Source organism: Labeo rohita, chromosome 21 (genome assembly GCF_022985175.1).
Source record: "Labeo rohita strain BAU-BD-2019 chromosome 21, IGBB_LRoh.1.0, whole genome shotgun sequence".
NCBI classification, from domain to species: domain Eukaryota; kingdom Metazoa; phylum Chordata; class Actinopteri; order Cypriniformes; family Cyprinidae; genus Labeo; species Labeo rohita.
The window spans coordinates 1,852,082-1,878,160 of NC_066889.1; the positions used below are offsets into that span (position 1 = coordinate 1,852,082).

The 26,079-nt window shown below is 36.2% G+C and overlaps 1 protein-coding gene across 1 annotated transcript in view; it reads left to right on the forward strand.

The window, feature by feature from the left end:
* fstl4 (follistatin-like 4) overlaps positions 1 to 26,079 on the forward strand; it is a 197,798-nt gene that overhangs the window by 163,955 nt on the left and 7,764 nt on the right. The window contains exon 7 of the mRNA XM_051093964.1: positions 20,989 to 21,155. Coding sequence (XP_050949921.1) covers positions 20,989 to 21,155 — 167 coding nt within the window. The remainder of the gene's footprint in view (positions 1 to 20,988; positions 21,156 to 26,079) is intronic.

The window sequence follows — 26,079 nt, forward strand, 5'->3', positions numbered from 1 at the left end:
GAGAATGAATTAACATTTTTCAATAAGCCCTTCTGCTCTGTTTAGACCAAAGCCAAAAACGGCCCTTATGTTTTATGCAGAAAACATGCAGTAATAAATGTAAACCGGTGGATCAAGAAGATAATGAATTAATAAAACTCTAAAGATATAGCCTACACTAAGATATTTATATTTTACTAAATTAATATAATTGTTTGATAATAATTGTTTAAATTAAATTAAATGAATATTAAATTACTTTTCACTTCACCACAAACACTAACTGACTGCATCTCTAGATTTTTAATTTACTTACTTTTTAGTCTTAAAGTAGTCCACTTCCGAAACAAAGATTCACATACCATGTACTCACCCCCTTGTCATCCAAGATGTTCATGTCTTTCTTTCTTCAGTTGTAAAGAAATTATGTTTTTTGAGGAAAACATTTCAGGATTTTTCTCCATGTAATGGACTGATATGGTGATTTTAAACTTCCAAAATGCAGTTTAAATGCGGCTTTAAACAATCCCAAATTGTTTGGGGTTGTAAACAATCCCAGCCAAAAAAGAAGGGTCTTATCTAGCATAACGATCAGTTATTGTAATAAAAATAATACAATTGATATACTTTTAAATGTCAAACTCTTGTCTTGTCTTACTCTGCCTGGACTGTTTTTTTCTGGTTCATGAGAGTTAGGGTATGTCAAAAAACTCCCATCTCATGTTCTTCCTCAACTTCAAAATCATCCTATATCACTGTTTTACCTTTTTTGTTAAGGGTGTTTGATCTTCTTTGCTTGTTCACTTTGCAAAGACTGTGTCGGAACTTCTGCAGTGATGTAGTGTCATGAACCCACTCCTGAACGTCAGTCGGCTTGCCACCAGAGATCGCTTCGACATTCTCACCACACTGACTGTTATACCACACCCCGGACTACGTTCCCCATCAGCCATTGTGGCCATCACCTGCATCCAATCAGAGACACTATTTAAACCCCAGTCTTCCTGTCACGGATGGCCGGGTATTGGATTGCATTTAGCACATGTGCGTGTGTTAGAAACTCTTACGGAGCCAGTTAGTCAGTTCATTTGTGTTCCTTAGTCTAGTCTAGCCTTGTTTTGTCCCTAGTCAACCGAGTCTTGATCCTTCGCTTCGTTATAACGTCTTGTCTATTTTGCTGCCAGCCTATCGGAACTCTTGCCTGTCTATTCGGATTATTCTATTGCCTCGCCCTTCGGATAACGTTCGCTGTGGATCGACCCTTGCCTGTGTTACGGACTACTCTTTCGTCTTGCCGTCTATACACCTGTTTGCCATTGTTCTGACCCTGCCTGCTATGACCATGTCTTTGTCGATGTCCTCTAATAAAAGTTCGCAAATGGATCCACCCACTTCACGCTTCATTCCTCACTCCGTAACATGTAGGATGATTTTGAAATGATTTTTGAAGTTGAGGGAGAAAATACGATTGGAGTTTTTCAACATACCCTAACTGTATTTAAATTGTATTTTTTTAATGAAAATAACCAATCGTTTCGCTAGATAAGACCCTTCTTCCCGGCTGGGATCGTTTACAACTGCATTTGGGATCGTTTGAAGCCGCATTTAAACTGCATTTTGGAAGTTCAAAATCGGGGCACCATATCAGTCCATTATATGGAGAAAAATCCTGAAATATTTCCCACAAAAAACATAATTTCTTTACGACTGAAGAAAGAAAGACATGAACATCTTGGATGACAAGGGGGTGAGAACATTATATGTGAATCTTTGTTTTGGAAATGGACTTCTTCTTTAATAGCAAGCAGCTGGAGAGCAGCGTACCACTAACATTGTGCGTTTTATCTCCTCCTGATATCACACTACTGCTGTGGCTGCGACGTAATGTCAGCTCCTCCCTGAACAGCACGATTCCTTCTTAGTCCACTCTGGTGTCTGTTAGAACTACAGAAACTAGTGCTGTGATGAAACAGACATGTAGGGCTGAGAGGAAGTGCAGTACTGGCATATAAAAACTGCAGAAACGCAATATTGATTCAAATATTTCAGTATCAATATATCGAAAGCAGTTGCTGCCTTGTTCAGAAGGAGAGACTTCTTTCAAAAACAGTGAACTTTCAAGAACTTTCTTGCTTACTTTTTTTTCCCTTGGAGAATTATTGCTCTATTGCTCTAGTGAGTGTGCTGTGTAGCTCAAGTGTGATGTTACCATGACCAACATCTGTGCACCACAAACAGCAGTCAGCACCTCTCGACCTACAGTCAACGGACAGCTTAGTTTATCGTCATCGTCAATCTAAAAGCATCAGACATTCGAACTTGTTGCTGTGGCAACTGTGTGAAGCTGATGTCACGCATGCACAGGTTGAAGATGCCTTTACACAGAAATGATCACTGAATCCTTGCATGGAAATGGCTTAAGTATATCAGCAATCAGTCCAGCTTGATTGCACGTGAGGAGAAAATCGAGAAGCACTTTGCCCGACTGATTATTCCATAATGCAGCCATTTTGAGCAATGATTATCAGCTGATTAATGGTGCAGTGTTCAGACTTACAGTGTGGGTTTGAAGTGTTGCTTTAATTGGGCCACTGACAGTGCAGGAAAAATCACATTCATTTTCTCCAGAGAAACAGATTTTTAGCTATAATGGATCAAACTTTCAAGAAAGACCTACAATGAGCTCTAATTACCAATGACAAATCATTTACTTGCCCTCACTATACTTTCAATGTACACACATATATTTTGCAATAAAGTACTGTACTGTGTAAAAAGTTCAGATCGTTTTTTAAACCTTCAGACAAAATGTAAGGCTTTCATGACCTATATAATATGATATAGTGAGAATGTAGAGGAAAAACACCTCATATTGAGCAAAAATATGAAATGCTGGTGTTTATATGGACAAAAAGTGATGAAATTCTGATTCTTGTAATATAAATCAATGCGATCCTTATAACAGTAAAGCAGATGCTTACAAAAAAATATAGAAATATCAGTCGTCACTCTATATCTGCAATAATATGTCTTAGTAAGATATTTAAATGCTTAGTTTGATTATCAAAACATATAGCAATGCAATGCAATGATGATTGAGAGGCGAACCACTAAATGCTCCTCAAAAGCCTGATGAACATATTTTAGATTAACTGATTTTTCTAAAAATTATGATTGGATAATCAAGTAAAGCTAAATTTCCTCAGTCTAGTAAGTGCTCATCTTAAAATATTACTAACAATATCAAAGTTTTTCTGTGATGTGATGTCACAGTCAGTAACGTCACAGTCTGTGGATGCACGCTTGGCGAGATGTCTGTGATATGTCAAGTTTGTGTGAAAGATCTTCATATACGTCTTGAGATTAGCAAGTATCACCTAATGTATCTTGCTGACATATAATTAGGTGAAAACCCCAGGCCGCTCATTATCCCATTATAGCTGTGAATCTCAATACAAACTGCCAACGGGTCTATAATAGCTTGTCAGCACTTCTGATTGCGTTTGACATGAGTGTGCTGAGACGTCAACATCACTTTCATTGCCATCATAATACCCTCCTCTACACGGCTGCTCATAGATCTCTCGAGTCCAGGTCCACATTTGTTTTGACTGAACTCATATTTTCACAATATAAAATCAGTTAGCTTCAGATTTCATCATCGTTCATTTTACCTCATGATTGCACTGCGGTGTCTTGGGACATCGAATTTTACCAAAGTTTGTGCGTGTGTGTTCAGGTTCAAACTGTGGTCACACAAATAAAAATGTGGCGCTATAACAGGAATAACAGAAAAATGTCTTGTGGCAACTGTTGGACCAAATGACCTGAAATTTGTCATGCAGTTTCTTTGTCCAAGGCATCATCACTGTCTGTGAGGACATTCACATATCTTGAAAAACATGGCCGCCATCGGCCGATCAAATTTCAGCAGCTATTAGACAGGTCTGATTGGAATGAAACTTAGTGGGCCTGTTTAATTTATGGCACTAGAGCAGGTCTCTACGCTTACTTTTCTTTATAGGAGCACCTTCTAATCAATAATCAAAAAATCTGATCAAAAATTAGATTGCGCATTACGAGGTGATATTTGACTCCTTAAAGTGAATTAAAGAGGAATTTTTTTTTTGCCTTTGTAATAGCATTTTTCTAACTTTATTAAAAGTATGTCATCTTTAATCTCAAATTTGTAAAAAAAAAAAAAAAAATATATATATATATATATATATATATATATGAGTTTGTTCTGTTTCTTCATGTCATTCCAGACAGACTGGATGATAGTGAGATCAGATCTCTGTGCAGAGCACTCGCTGTTGTCAGACTCCTTGTGCAAACAAAAATCTCACTGGATTATTACGATTAATGGCAAAATGAATGTTTGGAAATGTAATCTGATATTTCCTACTGACACACTACAGCAAAAGACTTTTTTTTTTAGCTGATGAAAATACTAGTGGCCTAAGACTTTTGCACAGTACTGTATATATTATAAGCTTTTTAAATATTCTAATTAACACAACAGAATAAGAACAAGTAGAATAAGAATAAGTTACCACCCAAATGAAATCAGTATTACAAATTTAATTTGTACTACAGAGGTGGCACAAAAGTGGCACAAAAGTGGCTTATAGGTGTATTTTCATGTGTTTAATGAGGCTCAGAGGTGGTCTTTTTCGTCACTGATTTAGACTTGCTAAATAAAACGTGTAATATCTTTTAATGTATGCACTCAAAAGCCTAAAATGGCTTTAAAGGGCCATGAAATCCCCTGTTTTAGCAGTGGTTAGTTCTTCTCTCAAATGCATGCTGAGGTTCACCATGACATGCGACAAATAAACATATTTAACAATGTTTTGCACAGCTGTTTGCATTGCACTTTGCATCAGAAATATATATAACATGCTATTGCATCTTTAATCATTTAAAAGGCTTTTTTTGCAGCGGTTATATAAGCTGTTTGATCGGTGATACATCAAGGAGCTGTAAAGATCAGTTACGTTCACGTTGTGGATGAATCGTGTTTGTGTTGAAAATTTGGGGTATATGGATTTGAATTTATCGCACGCAGAAACTGTTACAAAGCAAAAACAAACGCTTTTTTTTAATCCATGAACACATCTGTCACTTTCTGTACACACTGTTTGAAGCGTCTGTCTTAGCAAATTAACAAGTGCAGTTGTGAATTAAGCATATTCTATTAGGATAAGGACACACAGACACAATACATTATCAGAGAACTATTGTCATTTATCATGTCACAATCTGCAACGCCAGCCCGATGCATCATTGTATTGCATTGCATTATATATTTTGATCATCTTACTAAGACATTATTGGAAATATAGAGTGATGACTGATATTTATATAATTTTATGTAATTATCTGCTATACTGTTCTAAATATCTCACTGATTTACATAAAAGCATCTAAAGGCCATATAAATATCAGCGCCTGCACCAAATGACATATTTTTCTCAGTTTGTCTCTCTGAATAAAACTCAGCTTTATTTTCTCACTGTATCATACTATGTGAGCCATAAAAACAATTCTTAGCATACTCTCATCATTAGACTCTGGGACCTTACTCTATATATACAAATGAGCATTTGGTATTGTTAATTTCTGCTAATTATCTGCTAGTCATCTTCATTTACACTTCATGCCATGAATCTGGGCCTTTATCGATTAGCACAGCATGTTTGCTCTAGAAGCAACAAAAAGCAATCTCCTCCATTTCAGTGTATCCAGCTTTGTCATTACATCTGAGTCCAGCGCTAAGCCTGGATATCTGCCGTCATATTGCAACAAAATGGTTTGTAGGCCTTATATTTGATCAGAGAAGAGGAAACTCCTAAAGCAAGGTTAGATTGACCTTTTTTTCTTGATATTGCGTTTTCCGAAAACTGATTTACTGCGGAAAACACGTGGCTGATTTCCTGTAGGAATGCAGGAGAACGTGGAGGTTTGCTGTTGAACGAGAATCTCTGATCGAATGTGTCTGTTTCAACAGAACAATCTGCTGCGTTCAGACCCTCGTACATGCTTCGTCTAAATACTGTAGGTCAGAAAAAAATCCCTGAGCAATCACATTAGTATGTTCATAAACACAACTGGAAGCTCTCGCCATCTGTACGTGTCACCTGACTGCTGTTGTGCTGTCATGAGTGATGACACCTGCCGCCCGAGCCTGACACGACATGATAGCTGCCGCTCCCTGACACGCTGCTACTAATGTGTGTGATCCTTTGTGTCAGGCAGGTCACACGCATGGCTAAAAGTGTGTTTCATTTTAAAATGATTTAAAATGATTTTTGCAAACACCACATATACCATCTTCAGATCAGGTAATCTTTTACTTAATTTCTTAAGTGCAAAATCCCATACTGAAAGAAGTAAACAGTTGAATAGTTAATTTTTAATGTCTTTTTTGAAAGTGATGCATAAATGGCCAAATAAAAATGGCCAATTAAACAGGATTCAGGGCAAACAAGTATTTCAATAAAATGTAAATACAGCACACAGAGAGATAAGCGAGCACTTCATTATAAACTATACTTTACATTTGATCATATTTGAGCACTGAACATGCTAGTTTTTGGTTTGTTTGTAATGAAAGTCTTTATTACACCCACAGTGGTTTATTAGAGTAGGAAATGAAAGAATCAGCTCATGGTCATTCAGCGTCGGCCCGTTTTAAGTGGTTTGTGCCGGTAAACATCATTTCTGCTTAGTGTCAGTCCAAGAGTGTTTACAATACAATAATCAATGGTAATTTGCCAGGAGTCTGTTTTCATTTGTTTGAAAAGATAATGGAATATGGAGGCTGTAATTGGCCTGTTATTGGAAACTGTGGAAGTATGAGCTGCAGGTCAAGTCAAGGCAAATTTATTTGTATAGCGCATTTTACAATACACAATACACAAATAATACAATGAGTTAAATATTGGTCAGCCAGTACTTAACTAATAAACATTTATCAGAAAGTGTAAAAGACTTTATTCCCAAATGTGAATAAAGGCTTTTTTTAACATTATTCGAGTGCCTTTGACTTATGAGTTTTTTGATGTTAAGAAATACTTTCACATATGTGACCCTGGACCACAAAACCAGTCTTAAGTTGCTGGGGTATATTTGTAGCAATAGCCGTCTTTTTTTTAATCGCAAAAATCATTAGGAAATTAAGTAAAGATCATGTTCCATGAAGATATTTTGTAAAATTCCTACTGTAAATATATGAAAACTTAATTTTTGATTAGTGATATACATTGTTAAGAACTTTATTTGGACAACTATAAAGGCAATTTTTTTGCACCCTCAGATTCCAGATTTCCAAATTGTTGTATCTCGAACAAGTATTGTCCTATCCTAACAAACCACACATCAATGGAAAGCTTATTTATTTAGCTTTCAGATGATGTATAAATCTCAATTTTGAAAAACTGACCCTTATGACTGGTTTTGTGATCCCTGTTCTGTGTCTGGTTTGGGACTTTTATGTTGAAATTTTGGTCTGTTTCCTGTTTTAGTTTGATAGTCAGGTTGCCAGGTGTTTCTTCCCTGATAGCACACGTACATCTCGGAGACGTCTATTTGACGTCTACATTTACATCTGCAAGATGTATTTTTTAGATTGTTTGCTCATCTGCAATACAAAAAGGATGTTTCCTATATGTCAAATAGATGTCTATTAGATGTCTTTAAGATGTTTATGATTTAGAATGTATGTAAAACTGACATATTACAGACGTCTGTCAGATGTTTGTACACAGCAGATGCTTTTCAGATCAAGTGATCTTTAACAGACATCTTGCAGACGTATGTGTGCTATCTTGCTTGCTTCTTTTATTGCCATATCTTTAGATCTTGTTTAGTTGGTGTTTATTTCCATTCCTGTTTGTGTAGTTTGTTTTGTTTGATAGTTGATAGTTAATTCAGTCATAGTTAGTTAATGGTGAGAATTGGTCCCCAAACTAAAGTGTGACCAGATTATGTTATAAACTCCTAATTTGCTGCTTATTAATAGTTAGTAAGGTAGTTGTTATGTGTAGGTATGGATTAAGAGATGTAAAAAATTTGGTCATGCAAAACAATATCCACTTTTTAAGTACTAATAACAGACAATATGTTAATATATGCATGCTAATAAGCAACTAGTTAATATTGAGAAGTGATCCATAAACTATAGCTACTGAAGCTTGGAGACTATAATAGCATAAGAACTTAATTTGTCTGATTATTATTAATGAATTATACCCCTTGTTGATCACTGGCGCATTCAAACTGAGTTCTGCTGATTTGATTGTATTTTAAAGACACTGTGAGAACATGCCATTAGTGAGCACACACATTTTTTTTCCATTTACAGGTTAAAATTTGGTAAGTGTTCCAAACCTGTCCTGGTTGAGTAAACAGCCGTTGGGCAGGTAATTAATCACAGCGCGTGCCCTTCACGTCCCGCTGCGGTCTACAGGGAGCAGGTGACATGCAGTGCTAAGCAGCGTTCTCTCATCTCAAAGAAGTGTTTGTTCTAGAGCTCCACAATACATTGGATGGCAGCTTTGAAGTTTGTGGTTGTAAATTGTTGATAAAAAGCTTGAAGGGTATGAAAGAGTTGCTTTTTGTTGATGCATCTTTCGGTTGGGTTTTTATTGTGTAAAGTCATTAGTGTGATGTTCAGTGTTTTGTTTGTGTGCGGTAGAAGATCAGTGGAACATCAGCAGGTAATCAATCTTGATGCAGGGGGAACTAGTTCTTCACTAGTTACATGCTTTTTGGCAAATGAGTTCTCACAAACTTTGTAGTCTTTTGTGATTAATGATTTTTAATAATCAAATAGATTTGCTAATGAATATTTTAGACGCATTTAAGGATTTTCACGCCGTGCTTAACCACAGGTTATCAGCGTTTGAGGAAAGATGCCAAATGTTGACAGAAAACATGTGAATTGGACTGAAGATGGAAATACTTTAGTTTGAGATCTAATTCTCACTATTAACTGGTTGCTTATTAGCATGCATATTTTTTTCTAGCATATTGGCTGGTTATCAGTACTTATAAAGCACATATTAATGTCCTGTTCTGCATGACTGTATTTTAGATCCCTTAATCCACCCCATACCTAAACTTAACATCTACCTTACCAACTATTAATAAGCAGCAAATTAGGAGTTTATTGAGTCAAAAATCATAGTTAAGTTAGTTAATAGTGAGAACTGGTCCCCAAATTAAAGTGTGACCAGGAGACTGTTTTGGAGTCTCTCTATCTATCTATCTATCTATCTATCTATCTATATCGTATCTATATAATGTGTGTGTGTGTATCTGTATGTATGTATGTATGTATTTAGTGTATACAGTGGTGGAAATGGCCAAAATTCAGTGGAGGAAATCTAGCTTGGAAGTGGAGTTGGGGGGATAATAATGGTACTTTCTGATGTCCTTTCGGCTGTATTTGATTATAAAACCTTTTATAATCTATAATAACACTAAACTTATTTCATATTTTCTCTAAACCTTCTTGGATAATAAGACAGGCACCTGCAATTATGGCCAAATTAAAAATTTGTTGTATGTTGTATAGGAACACCTTCTGATGACAGAAATTAATCTTCCCATTATAAAACAATATTTGACTTCTTGAGTTTTTTTACTTTTGTAATGGCATTTTTCAAACTTTATCAAATGTATGTCATCTTTTGTGACAAATTTATTTTTTTTTTTTTTTCCAAAAATTGTAATTAAACAATACATTTTATTAAAATAATATGAAACAATCAGGCAGAATAAATTTCCAGTCAAATAAAATCAGCAACAACAATTCACCTTTGCACGGCACAGAAGAGCACAAATGAGCACAAAGAGATTTTTTGACAAGATTCAGAGATGGCATTAATTCATTTAATAATAACAATGTTATAAGATTCATGTTTTAAATATAAAGTTATGAATATAGAAATGTTAAACAATTTAAATGACTTAATTTATACTTAAAAATTCAAAAACATAGATTCATTTATAAATCAGACAACAGTGTTCCTAAAATTTAAGTAAATTAATATTTTCATTAATAAATGAAAATAAATTCAGTTTCACTTTTGCAAACTCTCTTTATAATCATTAAAAACTGTCACTTGTCTTAGTTCATCACAGTCTCACAAACTTGCTTTTTAATTAATGAAGCTCCCTAGAAATCAAAAATAAATCAAATAGAACTAACCTTGGTACTGAAATGCTGTTTTTTTTTTTTTTTTAGGACATACTCAGAATTTGTGCTCTGCAGTTAACCCATCTAAGTGCAGTGCACACACACACAAACAAACAGTAGTGAGTAGTGAACAAACACACACACCCAGAGCAGTGAGCAGCCATATTGCTATCCCAGGGACTGGTTATTCACTCCTCCCACCTTTAATCCCTGCCGGATCTGGGACTCAAACCCGCAACCTTTCGGTTACAAGCCCAATTCCCTAACCATTAGGCCACAGCTGCCCCCATTCACTCCACAGACTCCGTCCCCCCACATTCCCCCCATTTCCAGCTCTGAGTGTGTACACTAAATAAGTCAAGTTTACTTTATTGCCTCAAACAAAGTAGTTCATGTAGTTTGCATGTTTAGCAAACAAAGTAGATCGTGTTTTGAGTTTACTACCACTTTGTTTATTTCTAGGTTACCTGAAAACTTTAGTAACTCAGTTTTCCTGGTTTAAATTACTTCAGGTCACTTAAAGATTTAAGCAGACCAAACTCAAAGTTTTATTCAGAACTGCCAGACAAAAGAGTGTCTGGGAGCATTTGCTGGGGAGTGTTATGCATTTATTTGTTATGTACAATTATTAAACTGCAAACACCACTCATATACTGTGTGTATTTGAAACTCAACTGAAATAAAAGAAATTATTAAACTATAAACATCAATTTAACTCAAATCTCTTAGCAAGTAATCCATGAATTAATGTAACTAGCAAATAGACATGACTGTAATGACAACTACACAGCTACTGCCTTCAAAATAAAGCAACATGCAGCATAATGTCATTGTTTTTTTGCCCATTCTTGACATAAATACAGACTCTACCCTTCAGTGCAATTGCAACTGAAACCCTTTTAAATCCCAACATAACAGAATCTGTATATTCACTCTAAAATGTTCCAGGACAACAGCAGTTCAACAAGATATTTCTGATATTTCCAGGTTTTCAATGACCGTAGGATCCCCGTTGTGTCGTCCCATCATTCTTCAGTCTGTTTTCTGTTTCTCTGAGGCATGAAATACTGAAACTGAATGTTGTAGCAGGATGAGGAGCACTATAGTTTCCTTATCAGTCTTCACCTGCTGCACTCGTATATGAGAACACTTTGTATTACTGAAAAGAAAGAAGATTGGAAAACTAGAATGAAAAGTAGCAGGGGTGGATCTACCGGGGTGGCACAGGGTGCCCCACCCCACCTGCCACCCCAAAAATATCACAGATTAAAATATACATGTAAGCAGTGTTTCATATGCTACATTTCAGCCGCGGCGTTGACAGCGTGAGGCAAAATAATGGCAAAAAACACGTTTTTCAATAAACTGTGCACAGTGGTTGCACGCGCACGCAGCGCACCTGTGTAGTCGCCTTCATTAACAAATGACTCTTATGAAACAAATCTTTTTGTGTCAAGAACACAAAGTGCGGCCCAGTTCACTAACGAATTGTTTTTACATTTGTTCGTAAATCAGATCATTACTGCTTCTAGGCTAACTCAGAAGTCCTTTGAGAAATCTAATCTTTGGTGCATTTGAAGGCATCTAGCTTGAGACATTTATTTATATTAATATACAGTATATGTAATAATATTATATTATTTTTATTTTATTTTTTTAATGCAGCCTCCGAGTACTTCGTGTCAAGTCATTTTTATTTCATGGGATGGAAATTAATTGGATCCGTAATTGAGGTTGGCCCTTCAGGGCAGGATGGTGGAACAAATGTCAACATTTCTTAAATGCAGAGCGCAGCAGAGCCATCCCGACCCCGTGGGCTCACGCACACCCGTGCATTATGAAAGCCAATCTAATCACAAGTGTGATATTCTCCTCCCACCATCTCAGAGCCTTTCTTTGGCCGAGACAATAACCACATCCTCACGAGGATCTCCTGCTGATGATCATTTTGGCAATCTGCCACTCACAGCTCCTGTGTTTCCAATATATTTACCCTGAACATATCAAAAAACAAAGCAGTCACAGTCTTAAGTAAGGCGTAATATACAGTCAGATTATTTCATCTTTTATGTAATTTACGCCCTGCAACTGACCAATCACAATCAAGTGATTCAAGTCAAGTAGTGAAATGTTTAAATGGGACTTATTTCTGTTGTGTCAAATAGAAAGTGTGTTTGTGTGTGCATGTGTGTGTACTGAAGATACCTCAGCATGTTCATTTCCTCAGGGGCATGAACGTATGTTTTGATCTACTCATCTAGCTATATAAAGAAATAAGAGCAGTTTGGTGTGAAAGAAGTTTTTCTGTTGTGCATGTGTTAGCAGCCCTGCAGTTACGCTGTTTGCACTCTTAAGATTGTTTGCAGCCAGCAGGTGTTGTGCTTTATGGGGGTGTTGCTGTTTAATCTTATTTTAGGCACAAAGCACACTGAAACACCTTTAATAAATCCACATGCCATGAGTGCGAGAGATCTGACAGCTCCTGTGTGTCACATGAGAACTGGTATAAACACCCAGTCAATGTACCGAACACACTCACGAAAGCCACTTCAGTTCATGCACAGTGTTCATTTGAGTAATGAAACACATGGAGATTTTTAAATCAGCTGCTCTAAGCATGTTCATTATGTGTCTTCAAGTGAGGGTTTTTTTTTCTGTTTACTGTTTGATCATCACGTTATTTTACATATGCATCAGCTTACATACGCAATCACTTGTTTCTGCTTCTTCTTCATCGTGTTTTGATCCAGACGTTCAATACTCTTTCAGAAGATGTGTAAATTCTGCCAATGGCGGGAAAGCGTTGTCTCATAAATAACGGAAAATTACATCAATGCTGTGTGAAAGAGAGACTCGTGGAGAAATCAAAACAAATGAGCAGTGAACAAATGAGCAACATATACTGTGTCAAAATTCAAAATGTAGATTTTTTTATTTTTATAACATACGCAACATCACATGACTACAATTGTTGTTTTCCTGAATATCAGCACGACTGCAAATATGACATCGATTTATGCAACAGTAGTTCAGTAAACAAGCAGTTAACATTAAGTGACTTATTTATTGCTTAGAAACAATATTGACTCATAAAAATAGTTCCAAACAAAGACCAAGGCAGAACAGTCACACATCTCCATTGTTTTTACATTTGTTCGTAAATCAGATAATTCCTGCTTCTAGGCTAACTCAGAAGTCCTCTGAGAAATCTAATCCCTACCGGATATGTCTGAGATTCATCACTTAATTGTTTGGTGATCCGATTCTCTGACCGCTCGCTCCACTTTCATCATATAGGCCTTTTTGCCATATTCAACGAAACATTAACATGAAATCCATAAGAAGATGCCGATCACGGACACTGATAGCAGAGTTAGGTAAGAATCTAGTCCTATTGCAGTTTTCTCGATTGTTAACATTATATAACTGATTTTAGTTGGCCCATTTTCCCAAACCATTCATTCAGTTCTCAAAAAAAAATAGCAAGTTAAACATTAGGTAGCAAAATTGATGACACACCAATCAGAATCTCTGCATGCTAACAGTGGAGAGAGGAGAGAGCAGAATGAATCAACACAGGTTTTATACTTATACAATAATAATTACAGTACAACAAAGGCCAAGGCAGAAGAGTCACACATCTCCACAACCCGGGGTGTAATTACTGAATGATTCAGCATATCTGAATGAATCAGATGAGTCAGTGAGTCATTCATAAAGACATTCATTTGATTCATTTGTGAATGCATCAGCCATTTGAAAGAATTGACTAAATGAATGATTCAGTCGATCACACTTGCCGCCACTTACTGGCAGTAATTACATATGCAAAAATATAATTGCATTTTTACCAGGTTTGTCAGGTTTTCACAACAAAACCTGCCCAACTGCTACTCAATATTAGCCCAAAACTAGCCCATTCACATTTCGAGGGGGGTGCCCCAGTGAAGATCGCGTCCCGGGGGGGTTAAATACATGTTCCCATTCCAGGGTCTAAAAATATTGGAGTCGCTTCAACCCACAAACATGAAAAACAACCCATGGCAACAGTGTTAAAGTAACCCAATTCTGTGGGAAAACCGCAGACTTGACAACACAGATTTTTACCAACATATCATTTGTATATTCAAAAAATCATTTAAATTATTTATAAATTAATAAAATAAAATTAAGTTAGAATGATTGTGTCTTATCATTCTAACTTAATTTGTTGATAAAACTTAAGATAAGATTTAAGACGAATACATTTAATAAGGTTGCCTTAGAAATCAATTTACGAAGCAAGTATCACAAATGCAGAAATGAGCAATCTCAATATTTAAGCAGATACATTTGAAAAATAATGTGATGATAAACAAACAGCATATAAATGAAAAATGTTACTAAGTGAAATGTCGATCCAGGAAGTGGTAAAAGGCTGTAAAACTTTGGGATCTACTGCATCTTTGCTTTGATCACCGTACAGAATAGTGTTTTTGTTGTGTTTTTTTTTGTCACGAAACTTACCTACGTTCAAGTGTTGATTAAAAAAAGAATGCTGGAAGCTAGAATGAAACAGTATTTTTTTTTTTTTTTTTTTTTTTTTTTAAATAGAGGTGCTGTTCTTTATTTTGATGTATTGCATGTTCAGATATTCATAAAAAAAATATTCTGGGGGCCATGAAATTTTAGTAAAAATGATAAAAATGCTGGTGGTGGCTGGCAACTATTTTCAAAAACACTGGCGGGGAAAGAGTTAAGGACAAGTATATGTGAAGGCTTAATGTCAAGCCCTGCAAGTACTACAAACTCAAAATCGAATAGTCTTACTTATTTAAAATATTGAAAATGTTATAACTCAAACAATTTAAGGTAACTAATTGCCATTTTTTTCCTCATTACCTCTTTTTTTTCCAGCTTTTTGGGTTAATAGTGTAAGACATAGACAACCAGTCATTGTGTCTTAAAGACACAGCTGTAAACGTCACATCAGCATTATCAGCTGCTCATAAGATGAGTCATTGTGCCACTGTGGAGAGGCGTTGAAAGAAGTTCATCTGTTATAAAGTCACATACTGTATAAAGACGCTCTGGCTGTTGATGCACCTTTCCTTTCTGATTGAGGAGGCACTTTGAGTGTGCTTAGCATTTGTCTGAAAAACCCTGCAGGAAGCTTTCATTTAGGTGGGAAATGAGCGCTCTCGCCTTTGGCTGGTGCCGGCAATAAGAGCTAGCTTTGATGGATCAATAGTTTGCAAATCCCGGGCAAGTCAATTACTTGTGTGGAGGGGCTATTTTTGGGCGAGAGGGGAACACAAAGAGTCATTACAGAGATAATGTCATGTCAACCCTATCCAGCGGGAGGGCAGCCATGGGCAATGGATATGTCATCCGTCTGTCTGCATCTCTGCCTCAGAGACTATGCTCTGTGTGTGTGTGTGTGTGTGTCTGGGTGGTAAACAATTTCAAACCAGGCCTTTTCTGCTGGGGAAAATCAACATGGTGCCAGGAAAAAGAAAAGTGTTTCTTATTGCTGGAGGCTAAAAATGAGAAGCACAACGACGAGGAATCTGCTGAATCCTGAAAGGGAGATGCTAGGTTTTATATTTGCTGTAAAATGCGAAGCTGTTTTTGGGTTTAGGGTTTGAGGGCTGAGGCGGTGCGTGGATGCATTCACTTTTAGACTCCTGTGAGGAGAAGTTGTCTTCGCTTTTGTAAAACTTCCTACTCTGAAGTGCTATTCTAAGGCTACGTACATACCAGTTTGGTGTAAGTTATATTTGACAAAAGAAATATCATCACCTGGGGATGCAATAATGAGGTGCTGCACTTAGTTACGCTGTCAGTTTTTGACTGACTGTAACAGTAAATGGAAATTACCGTTGGACAAACTGTTCAAGATTTAACCTTGTAATGCCTGGCAGAATTTTTAAGATTACCACAGTTTTTTGAAATTGAGATTTATCCGAAAACTAAATAAATAAGCTTTCCATTGATGTATGGTTTGTTAGAATAGGACAATATTTGGCCGAGATACAACTATTGTATGAAAATCTGGAATCTGAGGGTGCAAAAAAATCTAAATATTGAGAAAATCACCTTTAAAAATGTGCAAATGATGTTCTTAACAATGCATATTGCTAATCAAAAATTACGTTTTGATATATTTAAAGTAGGAAATTTACAAAATATCTTCATGGAACAAGATCTTTTCTTAATATCCTAATGATTTTTGGCGTAAAAGAAAAATCAATAATTTTGACCCATACAATGTATTTTTAGCCATTGCTACAAATATACCCATGCTACTTATGACTGGTATTGTGGTCCAAGGTCAAAATTTAAGAACAATTGTACTAACAAATATTTTCAAAGGTTGAAAATTTTTATTTATTTATTTATTTATTTTTTATGAGACTTACACTACCGTTCAAAAGTTTGGGGTCAGTACATTTTTATTGTTTCTTTTTCTTTTTTTTTTTTTTTTTAAAGAAATTAATACTTTTATTCACCAAGGATGTATTAAGTTAATAATTAAAAGTTTATTAAAAGTTAATAATAAATAATTTACATTGTTATAAAATATTTCTATTTTGAATGAACACTGTACTTTTTAAACTTGTTATTCATGAAAGAATCCTGAAAAAAAAAAAAAAAAAATCACAGGTTCCAAAAAATATTTGGCAGCACAACTGTTGATATTATCCAACATTGATCATTCTAATAATAAATCCGCATATTAGAATGATTTCTGAAGGATCATGTGACACTTAAGACTGGAGTAACAGCTGATAAAAATTCAGCTTTTCATCACAGGAATAAATTCTATTTTAAAGTATGTTAAAATAAAAAACATTATTTTATATTGTAAAAACATTTTGCAATATTACTGTTTTTTTTTCTATATTTTCAATCAAATAAATGCAGCCTTGATGAGCATAAGAGACTTCTTTAAAGACTATTACAAGTCTTACTGACCCCAAACTTTTGAACGGTAGTGTATATGGCTCATATAGTAGAAGAATATGATGCTTACTTGAGAAGAAAAAAAAACGCTCAGTTTTACTTGCATAAAATGATATAAAAATCACATCATCACAGAACAGATTTTAGTGTCAAAGACACACTTTTAAGGACATTTTATAGTAATCTCGGCAGCAGAAACTCACAAAATCATGATGAAATGATGGAGAAAAGCGCTCTAACAGACGTGCAGAGCAGTTGGGCTCATGTTCAGCTTCCACAGAGCCGGTGCAGGTGTCTGGATCACAGTGGATCACAATTCATTGTTAGTGAATAGTACTGCATTGGCTGCAGTGGTGTACGTGTCTAAAGCGACAGGCCATTCCTCTTGCACCTTGCATTTTCAGATCTGATGGCTGCAATTTGACAGGCAGGTGCAGGAAATCATTTTCCCTCTAACCAGGACAAATCAATGTGTTCAGCTCCTAAATGACCTCTTTTCATTTGAGAGAATTAAACCCACCTAGATCTGTCAGGAAATCATGCAAACAACTTGTTTGCACCAGGGAGCATCCACTGCAGTAGAATGCAAATGCTCACGTCGTTCGCTCAAGCAGTGGAGCATCAGCGTGATCTGCTTGGATTGCCGTCAGCGCACCAACACTGTTATTTTCAAGCTGGCTGTGAAATGACTGATCTGAAAGCCAGACTGTTATTGACCTGAGGTCAGCCAGAGACATTTGCGATGTCTGGGCCATTCTTGTTTGCACAGACAGGCTGTTCATCAAATGATCAAATGGCTCATCAAGTCATCTTACTTTTATTTCTATAGTGCTCTATACAATACAGAGTATGTCAAAGCAGCTTTACAGTAAAAAATTGGAAAGTAATAGAAGCAGTGATAGAAAATAGGGTGGCACGATATATCACTTTTTAATTGTGATCATTCAGCTGCTTTCGATTTGATAACTCTTTTCCTGGTACTGACGTATTTTTCTGTCATTTATGAGACAACGGTACCCTGCCATCGGCAGATTTTTTTCATTCCATGTTTCCACTGTTATACGGTAGGGGGTGGTATTACGCATCTTCTGAAAGAGTATGAACCTCTGAGTCAAAACACAAGTGAAGAAGTAGTAGAAATGAGAGAGTGCGTAAGCAGGTGCATATGTAAAATAATGCAACCATCAAGCATTAAAGGGGTGGATGTGATTGATTGTGTTTATAGGGTGCAGTCTAACGTGTTAATGCTTCGTTTAAAAAAAAAAAAGCATAATTTTTCACATAATTTACCTTTATTCTACGCCGTTCTATCCCTTCTCTGAAAAACAATCAGATGATTTATGGGTTTTGTGAAGCCCCTCCCTCAGAAATAAGCAATGGGCTTAGATTGGTTAGCTGACCCAGTGTGTTGTGATTCGCTAAACCGCTAGAGCACAATCCGGTTGTATTGTAAACAATGGCGTCGTCAGTATTGCTTATCAATTTGAGCCTGAATGAAACCCAGAGAATATTAGCAAAAAGAATCACGGCAGAACCTGTGCAAGCATGGCTCTTACAGGACGTCAGAATGGTATTTGTTTTTGTTTGTTGTTGTATCATACTTTTAGATACGCTGTGATTTGTAAATGCAACTGCTTGTGTTAGCTTTTAATATAACTGTTACGGTTTTATCCTAATACAGCAGAATACATGATTGTATTGTAGCGGTTTTGTAAAGTAATTGTTTATTTTGTAACAGTAAGAAGTGTTTACAAGCAAGTATTGCTCACCACTTACCACGGCAACTGCGTGTGCGTCTATGTTTAACAGTTCTCGTAGCTATGTGGAAAATATCTCTGTCTGTACACATAAAGTGTATAATACAAGGGCACAATCGTGGGTTCCTCTCGTCAGAAATCGTGAACCCAGGCCACCTAGACTGGACCGAAAGGGCAGTTTAGTCAGGGGCAGGAGAGCTCGAGCAAGTGGGGGGGGATCTGAGCAAGAGGGAGCGAGAGACACACACAGAGAGATGCAGAGCAGAGGGGATGTGAGAAACAACAGGAGAAGTCCACTTCCAAAACAAGATTCACATATAATGTACTCACCTCATTGTCATCCAAGATGTTCATGTCTTTCTTTCTTCAGTTGTAAAGAAATTATGTTTTTTGAGGAAAACATTTCAGCATTTTTCTCTATATTATGGACTGATATGGTGCCCCGATTTTGAACTTCCAAAATGCAGTTTAAATGCGGCTTCAAACGATCCCAAATGTGGTTATAAATGATCCCAGCCGAGAAAGAAGGGTCTTATCTAGCGAAACGATCGAAAACATATGCTAGTTTTGACGACATGAATTTATAAGACAATATCTCCGTTTGCATTGAACTTTCAGCCTTGCAACTTTGCATGTATTGTTTATGCTCAAACAGCACTAAAGTTAAACTAAAGTTAAAAAAGTGAAATCACATTCAAGCACCCCTTTAAACAGCATATAAATCAAAACTACCTATGTTACCAAATGAAATATTGACCCAGAAAGTAGTTTAGGACTGTGGTTTAGGACTTTGGAGGTGTTGATGAACTCTATCTACTCCATCAGTGTTTTGATCATTGTAAATCCAAACATAGTTTTTGACAGGAGCAAGAATCTAGCAGCTGCTTTTTCTTTTTTTTTTTTTTTTAATGAAATTTACCCACACTCACTGTTCATTAAAAATGCACAGAGCTAGAATAAAATAAAAATATATTTTTTGTTTAAAAGCAGAGGCTCTGTTCTTTCTTGATATGACATATTGCATGTTCAAATATTCATACAACATAATACAATCCACTGATGCAGAAAGAGTTAAGCATATGTTTGCTTGCTGGTTATTTATCCTGAAACATTTCATTTTAATGTGGCATTTGCATTATCCTGCACTGATAACAAACCTTCACAAGCATTCATGGTTGTGGTTGCCAGATGTCATGATTTTAAATCCCCAATCAGAGCATTTGTTTTGAATTAATACATTTTCTGCCCAGTGGTGTACTTCATCTACCCAAACCTGGCAACCATGTTTAGGGATCTCTATTGAGATATTCAACTGCAAACATTCGCTCTGTTTGCTACAACTAAATCTGTGAGCAAATCATGTGCATTGACATTTTACCTGATTTGTGCTTATGTAAAAGTGAATTGAATGAAATGTGAATTTTTTACTAATTTAACAATTATTGTGCACCCCTAGAATCTCAACTATTAAGACAGTTCAGATTCTGATTGAAAAGCCATTTTTATTCTGATGGAGGTGTTTTCATTTGGATTGTACTTTTACGATTACAGTCACTGTAAAACAATGCTCTATGTTAATGTATGTGGTGTTGCAAACAAAGATTAGATTATTTTGCTGACTTGGATTTTTGAATCTCATTTAGTAAAATGAACAAATCTTTATTCAAGTCTCCTAGTCCAGGAGCTTGTCTTCCTCAATGCACACTTGACTTAAAGCAGTTTTTAAGCTTTATAGTGTGACAATATTCATAATAATATTGCAGAGTCATGTGTACAGGGAACAGAATAGTTTACTTCATTTCTTTGATGAATGAAATGTTTTGCATCCACAGTCGCACAAAAAATTAACAAGTCACTCTCTGAGACCACTTGTTACTCCAGAGTCATTAAAGGATTCATTCAAAATGAACGAATCGGTCATGATTAACTTATCGCTATTGTCACAGGAGAGACAGCCTAATAATAGCATATTAAACTGAGACAGCAGAAGGTATTTTAACCTTCAAACACCAAAAGGCAGATATAAATGACATATTTTTCAAGTAATACATGTACATGCATGGACTAACTAAATTGCAATAATGTTGTTTTGTCTTGCAGAGGTGGTTCAGCTCAGTCTAGCCGATGACAAGCGCCTGAGCATCACAACAGTGACCGTCGGCCTGAGCGCCGTGCTGTCCTGCGCCATTCAGGGCACCCTGAGACCGCCCATCATCTGGAAGAGAAACGGCATCATCCTCAACTTCCTGGATCTGGAGGATATAAATGTGAGTACTTCGATATTACACTATTGAACAGCAGCACCATTATGTCTGAGAATAAAGATGCAGTGACAACATGCCCCAATGCCATTGTGTGGTGTCGCATTAAATGGGTGTCATCACATGTGGAACGTAAAATGCATATTTTAAAGCATAATTTAAACAAGTATAAACTAAAAGTGTAGTAGGTAAACACAAAACATATCATTGTTTTGACCATCACTAATTGTAATTAATTAATAGCACAATGATATAACTCTCACCCCTCAAGGTTCATTACGTTCCCATACCAGAACTAATCATGGTCTTCAGGATCACTAGAAAACTACAGCCAGGTGAATTTGATCAGGGTTGGAGCTAAACTCTACAGGAAAGTGGACCTCAAGGGTCAGATTTGAGAACCCCTGATATAAAGTATGCTGACAAACTGATTTCACAAAGATTATCCTAATTTAAGACGGTTTTGAAGTCAACATGAATAATCACTGCTAGAGAAATACGTCTTACAAAAATTAACCATGGTTTTATTAAAGTAAAAGTGTAGTAACCATGTTTTTTAATGCATTGATTACTATTTGTATAACAATAGTTTTACTACAAATACAATGGATAAACTGTGGTTAGTGTAGCAAGACCATTGTTAATTTGTGGTTACAATGCTTTAACTATAGAAACCCTGGTTTTTTGGTTTTATTTGTAGTAAAACCATGGTTAATTTTCATAAGGGACTGACAAGTATTCTTACAGTTTATGTAGATTTTATAAAGAACATGTTTTGGTTGGCTGACAAACAATTAATGTATTTGAATTGCATATGAAATTTCAGTAACACTTTACTAAAAGGCATAGTTCGCAATTCTGTCATTAATTACTCACCCTAATGTTGTTCCAAACTTGTAAGGCCTTCATTCATCTTTGGAACACAAATTAAGTCTGAAGGCTTTCTGTCCCAGAAAGGTAGTAAGGACATTGTTAAAATAGTCCATGTGACATCAGTGGTTCAACCATAATATTATAAAGCTACGAGAATACTTTTGTGTACTTAAAAGAGAAGTTCACTTCCAGAACAACAATTTACAGATAATGTACTTACCCCCTTGTCATCCAAGATCATAAAGAAATTGTTTTTTGACATTTCAGGACTTTTCTCCATATAATGGACTGATATGGTGCCCCGAGTTTGAACTTCCAAAATGCAGTTTAAATGCGGTTTCAAACAATCCCAAATGTGGTTTTAAATGATCCCAGCCGAGGAAGAAGGGTCTTATCTCAGTTATTTTCTATAAAAAAATACAATTTAAATACGTTTTACTGTCAAACGCTCATCTTGTCTTTCTCTCCATGAACTCTGTGTATTGTGGCTCAAGACAGTTCGGGTATGTGGAAAAACTCCAATCGTATTTTCTCCCTCAACTTCAAAAATCATTTCAAAATCATCCTACATCACTGCAGAAGTACCAACCCAGTCTTTGCAAAGTGAACATGCAAAGAAGATCAAACCAAAAAAGGTCAAACAGTGATATAGGACGATTTTGAAGTTGAGGGAGAACATGAAGTGGGAGTTTTTCAACATACCCTAACTGTCATGAACCGGGAAAAACAAATGTTGGGAAGAGCAAGACAAGATGAGCATTTGACATTAAAAAGTATTTAAATTCTATTATTTTGATGAAAATAACCAATCGTTTCGCTTGATAAGACCCTTCTTCCTCGGCTGGGATCGCTTATAACCGCATTTGGGATCGTTTGAAGCCGCATTTAAACTACATTTTGGAATTTCAAACTCGGGGCACCATATCAATCCATTATATGGAGAAAAATCCTGAAATGTTTTCCTCAAAAAACATAATTTCCTTACAACTGAAGAAAGAAAGACATGAACATCTTGGATGACAAGGGGGTGAGTACATTATCTGTAAATTGTTGTTCTGGAAGTGGACTTCTCCTTTAAAAAATACTTTATTCAACAATTTCTTCTCTGCCAGTCAGTCGTTCAGGAAAGTAGCACACGTATGTGCCGTGGTGCTTTCGTGAATGTGCAAACTTGGTTATTTGCATCGTGCATGAAGTAAAGTGTTCACAGTGTTCTGGATTATAAGGGAATGTTGTGCTCAGAACACGTTCTCAAGGTGAGGAACCCTGCAGAGCTTCTTTTCTGATGTGAAATGATTACATCCTCCTGTTAATTGGGCAGCTGCTGAATATCTGATAATCAACCAGAACACAAAGCTCGGTCGGGGTCCAGTTGCATTGATTTTCACCAATTAATCAGTATGTTTGAGAAGTGAAGCTCATGCCAACACAAATTACAAATGTTAATGTTCATTATCAGGACACATGCTCGCTATTCGGAGGCACGCTTTCCATTTCCAATTACTAAACATATTTGTGTTTCTGCACTTCATATCATGATGTAATTGGAAATAACATAATGATCGTGGTCTCAGGAGTTGGGCCAGGAGCCGTGCTGATTTCAAAGGACTGCAAATCATGTGTAGGTTTTGAGAAGCAGGCATGCTCAGGGTGGGTATGGGTAGTGTTTAATGAGGTGTGTCACGCTTGTGTTTAGCTCACCTGCGTTCCTGACAGCATGGGGTTGTGTTTATGTGCTTGCTCATTACAATACTCTAATTGCATGTTAATGAAGTGTTTGTTGAATGTTGCAACGCTGACCCAGTCAATGACGATGCGCGGGTCAACGAGAACGGGCGCCGAATGACACGTTCAGCTTCGTAAGCCGCCCGAGAGAGAATCAGAAGAGCGACACGGGCCAGACAAAATGGGAAACTAAATAAAAACGTGATTGTGTCTTGCACCACAAAACCGAAGCATCAGCATGTGTAATTGTGTTTTGATTGTGGGGAACAGGTCTTTTGCATTGATTGCCTCTGATTTCTCAGACGGGTCATTTATATTTTACCAGGGGAAAAGATGAGTTTATTCTACGTGATTTCTCATTGTTGACTGATCTTTAAAACTGAGGCATATGGTGCGGTTTATTGCTGTGTAGTAATTTGGGTGCGTTCAGTATTTGTCAGTTTCTGTCACACTTGTCAACATAGCAGTGAAACGTTGATTTTAAGGGGATGGTGTGTGACGAGCAGTGTTGGGTGTTGCAGTGTTGCAATATTGCATTACTCCATGAAAAAGTAACTAATGCAATTACTTAGTTACTTTTTATGGAAAGTAGGGGAGCACGGGGCACAGCCTAACAATTCTTGAATTTCTCAGTTTGTGTAAAATTAAGTGGGGTTCAGAGTATAATTTTTATCCACATTAGTTTCACACTCATCTAGTTCAACATGCTCCCCTAATGCTGTATGTTACTTTTGTGTTACTTTTATGTTTTTATACTTTTCTTGTCAATTTAAAAGTAATGCATTACTTTAAAAAGTAATCTGATTACATAACTTGCGTTACTTGTAATGCTTTACCTCCCAACACTGGTCACGAGGATGTAGTGGTAAACCTCAAACTGGAAGTTTGTTCACTTTTGTATTGTTAATGACCAATGATAAGTTCACACCGGTGAGTTCAGCGATATATTTGTAAGTCATTGTTTTATACATATTTATACACAGTACTATTCATTTATCTATATGTAAATCCTTTTTAATGGAACAGCCAGTTTACGTTCACACATTTTTCTATCATTCCTATGCTTTTGAATGAGGAAAGCATTTGACCCTACCGTCTCTGTATGAGGAAAATAGACAGAATGGGAGCTTCTGTGTAAGACAAACTGAGGCAAAGATTGGAGATAACTGAATTTCTTTAAGTCTCTTCACTTTACTTAAAGTGCCTGGATATTATTATATTGTTGCAGTGAAGATCAGTGTTGCCAAGTCAGCCTTTTTTTTTTTTAATGTCCATGGGTTAAAACAACCCCAATAATGTAATATTTTGTAGCTGCAATTCTAATTTTACAAGGGGAATCTCATTAAAACGTGTGCTTTTTTTTTTTTTTTTTTTTTGAAGTATATTAAGTATCCATTTCCTTCATTTCCTTAACTTTTGTTTTATAATCATTTATAATCATTTGTAATCATTAGTCATGTCATTTGATTTCTATTATTTATCATTTAATTATTTGTCTTTTTTATTGTATTTATATTCTTCATAGTATTTTTCCTTGCTCTTGCAATGCTTGCTTTTGTTGTTTAATCTTTTGATTGTGGAGTTTCATGGAGTGTAAATAAGAGATAAGAGATAATATTGCAATTTGAAGGTTTTATGGAATGTTGATTTGAAGCAGTTTATTATAACAACACTTGTTTGATTTGTGTTGAAACTTACGCAACTAAGATTATTTGATAAACTGCTCATTTTTATCATCACTCTGTCTCCTGCTTCTGCTTTTCTCTGGCATTCTGAATCAACATCTTGGCTGTTAGAAGATTGTTAATACAGTTTTGGATACCAGTCAAAACACTGGTTTTGAGTACCAGAAAGTTAACACTTGCTGTTAGCAGGTTTTGGGTATCAGAGAAAACTTTGTTGTCTGGGTTTGGATATGAGACAAAACAGATATCTTGTGTCAGGAACCGGTGTCCGGGGTCAGATCTGAGATTTCTGACATTGAGACTTGATCTAACACCATGTAGGCTGTACAACTGTAAAACTCCACACAGGACGACTCTTACAACACAGCAGGGACATGGGAGTAAATGAACAGCTGAGAGTTCAAACTGAAGAAGCTCTAAATTTTAGAAAGGCCAAGCCAGAGTCCTGACCTCAATCTGCAGTCTGTTGTGTGATCTAAAGCGAGGAGAAGCGTGCAAATGAACCTCAGCTCCTCCAGAAGCATTTAGTGGAGGATATTGCCAATAAAACGCTTTCACTAGCTTTTGTGAGTGGCTTTTTTGATTTTGTAGAAAGAAAAGTCAGAATTGTGAGATAAAAAGTCGTAATTACCTTTTTTTTTTATTTT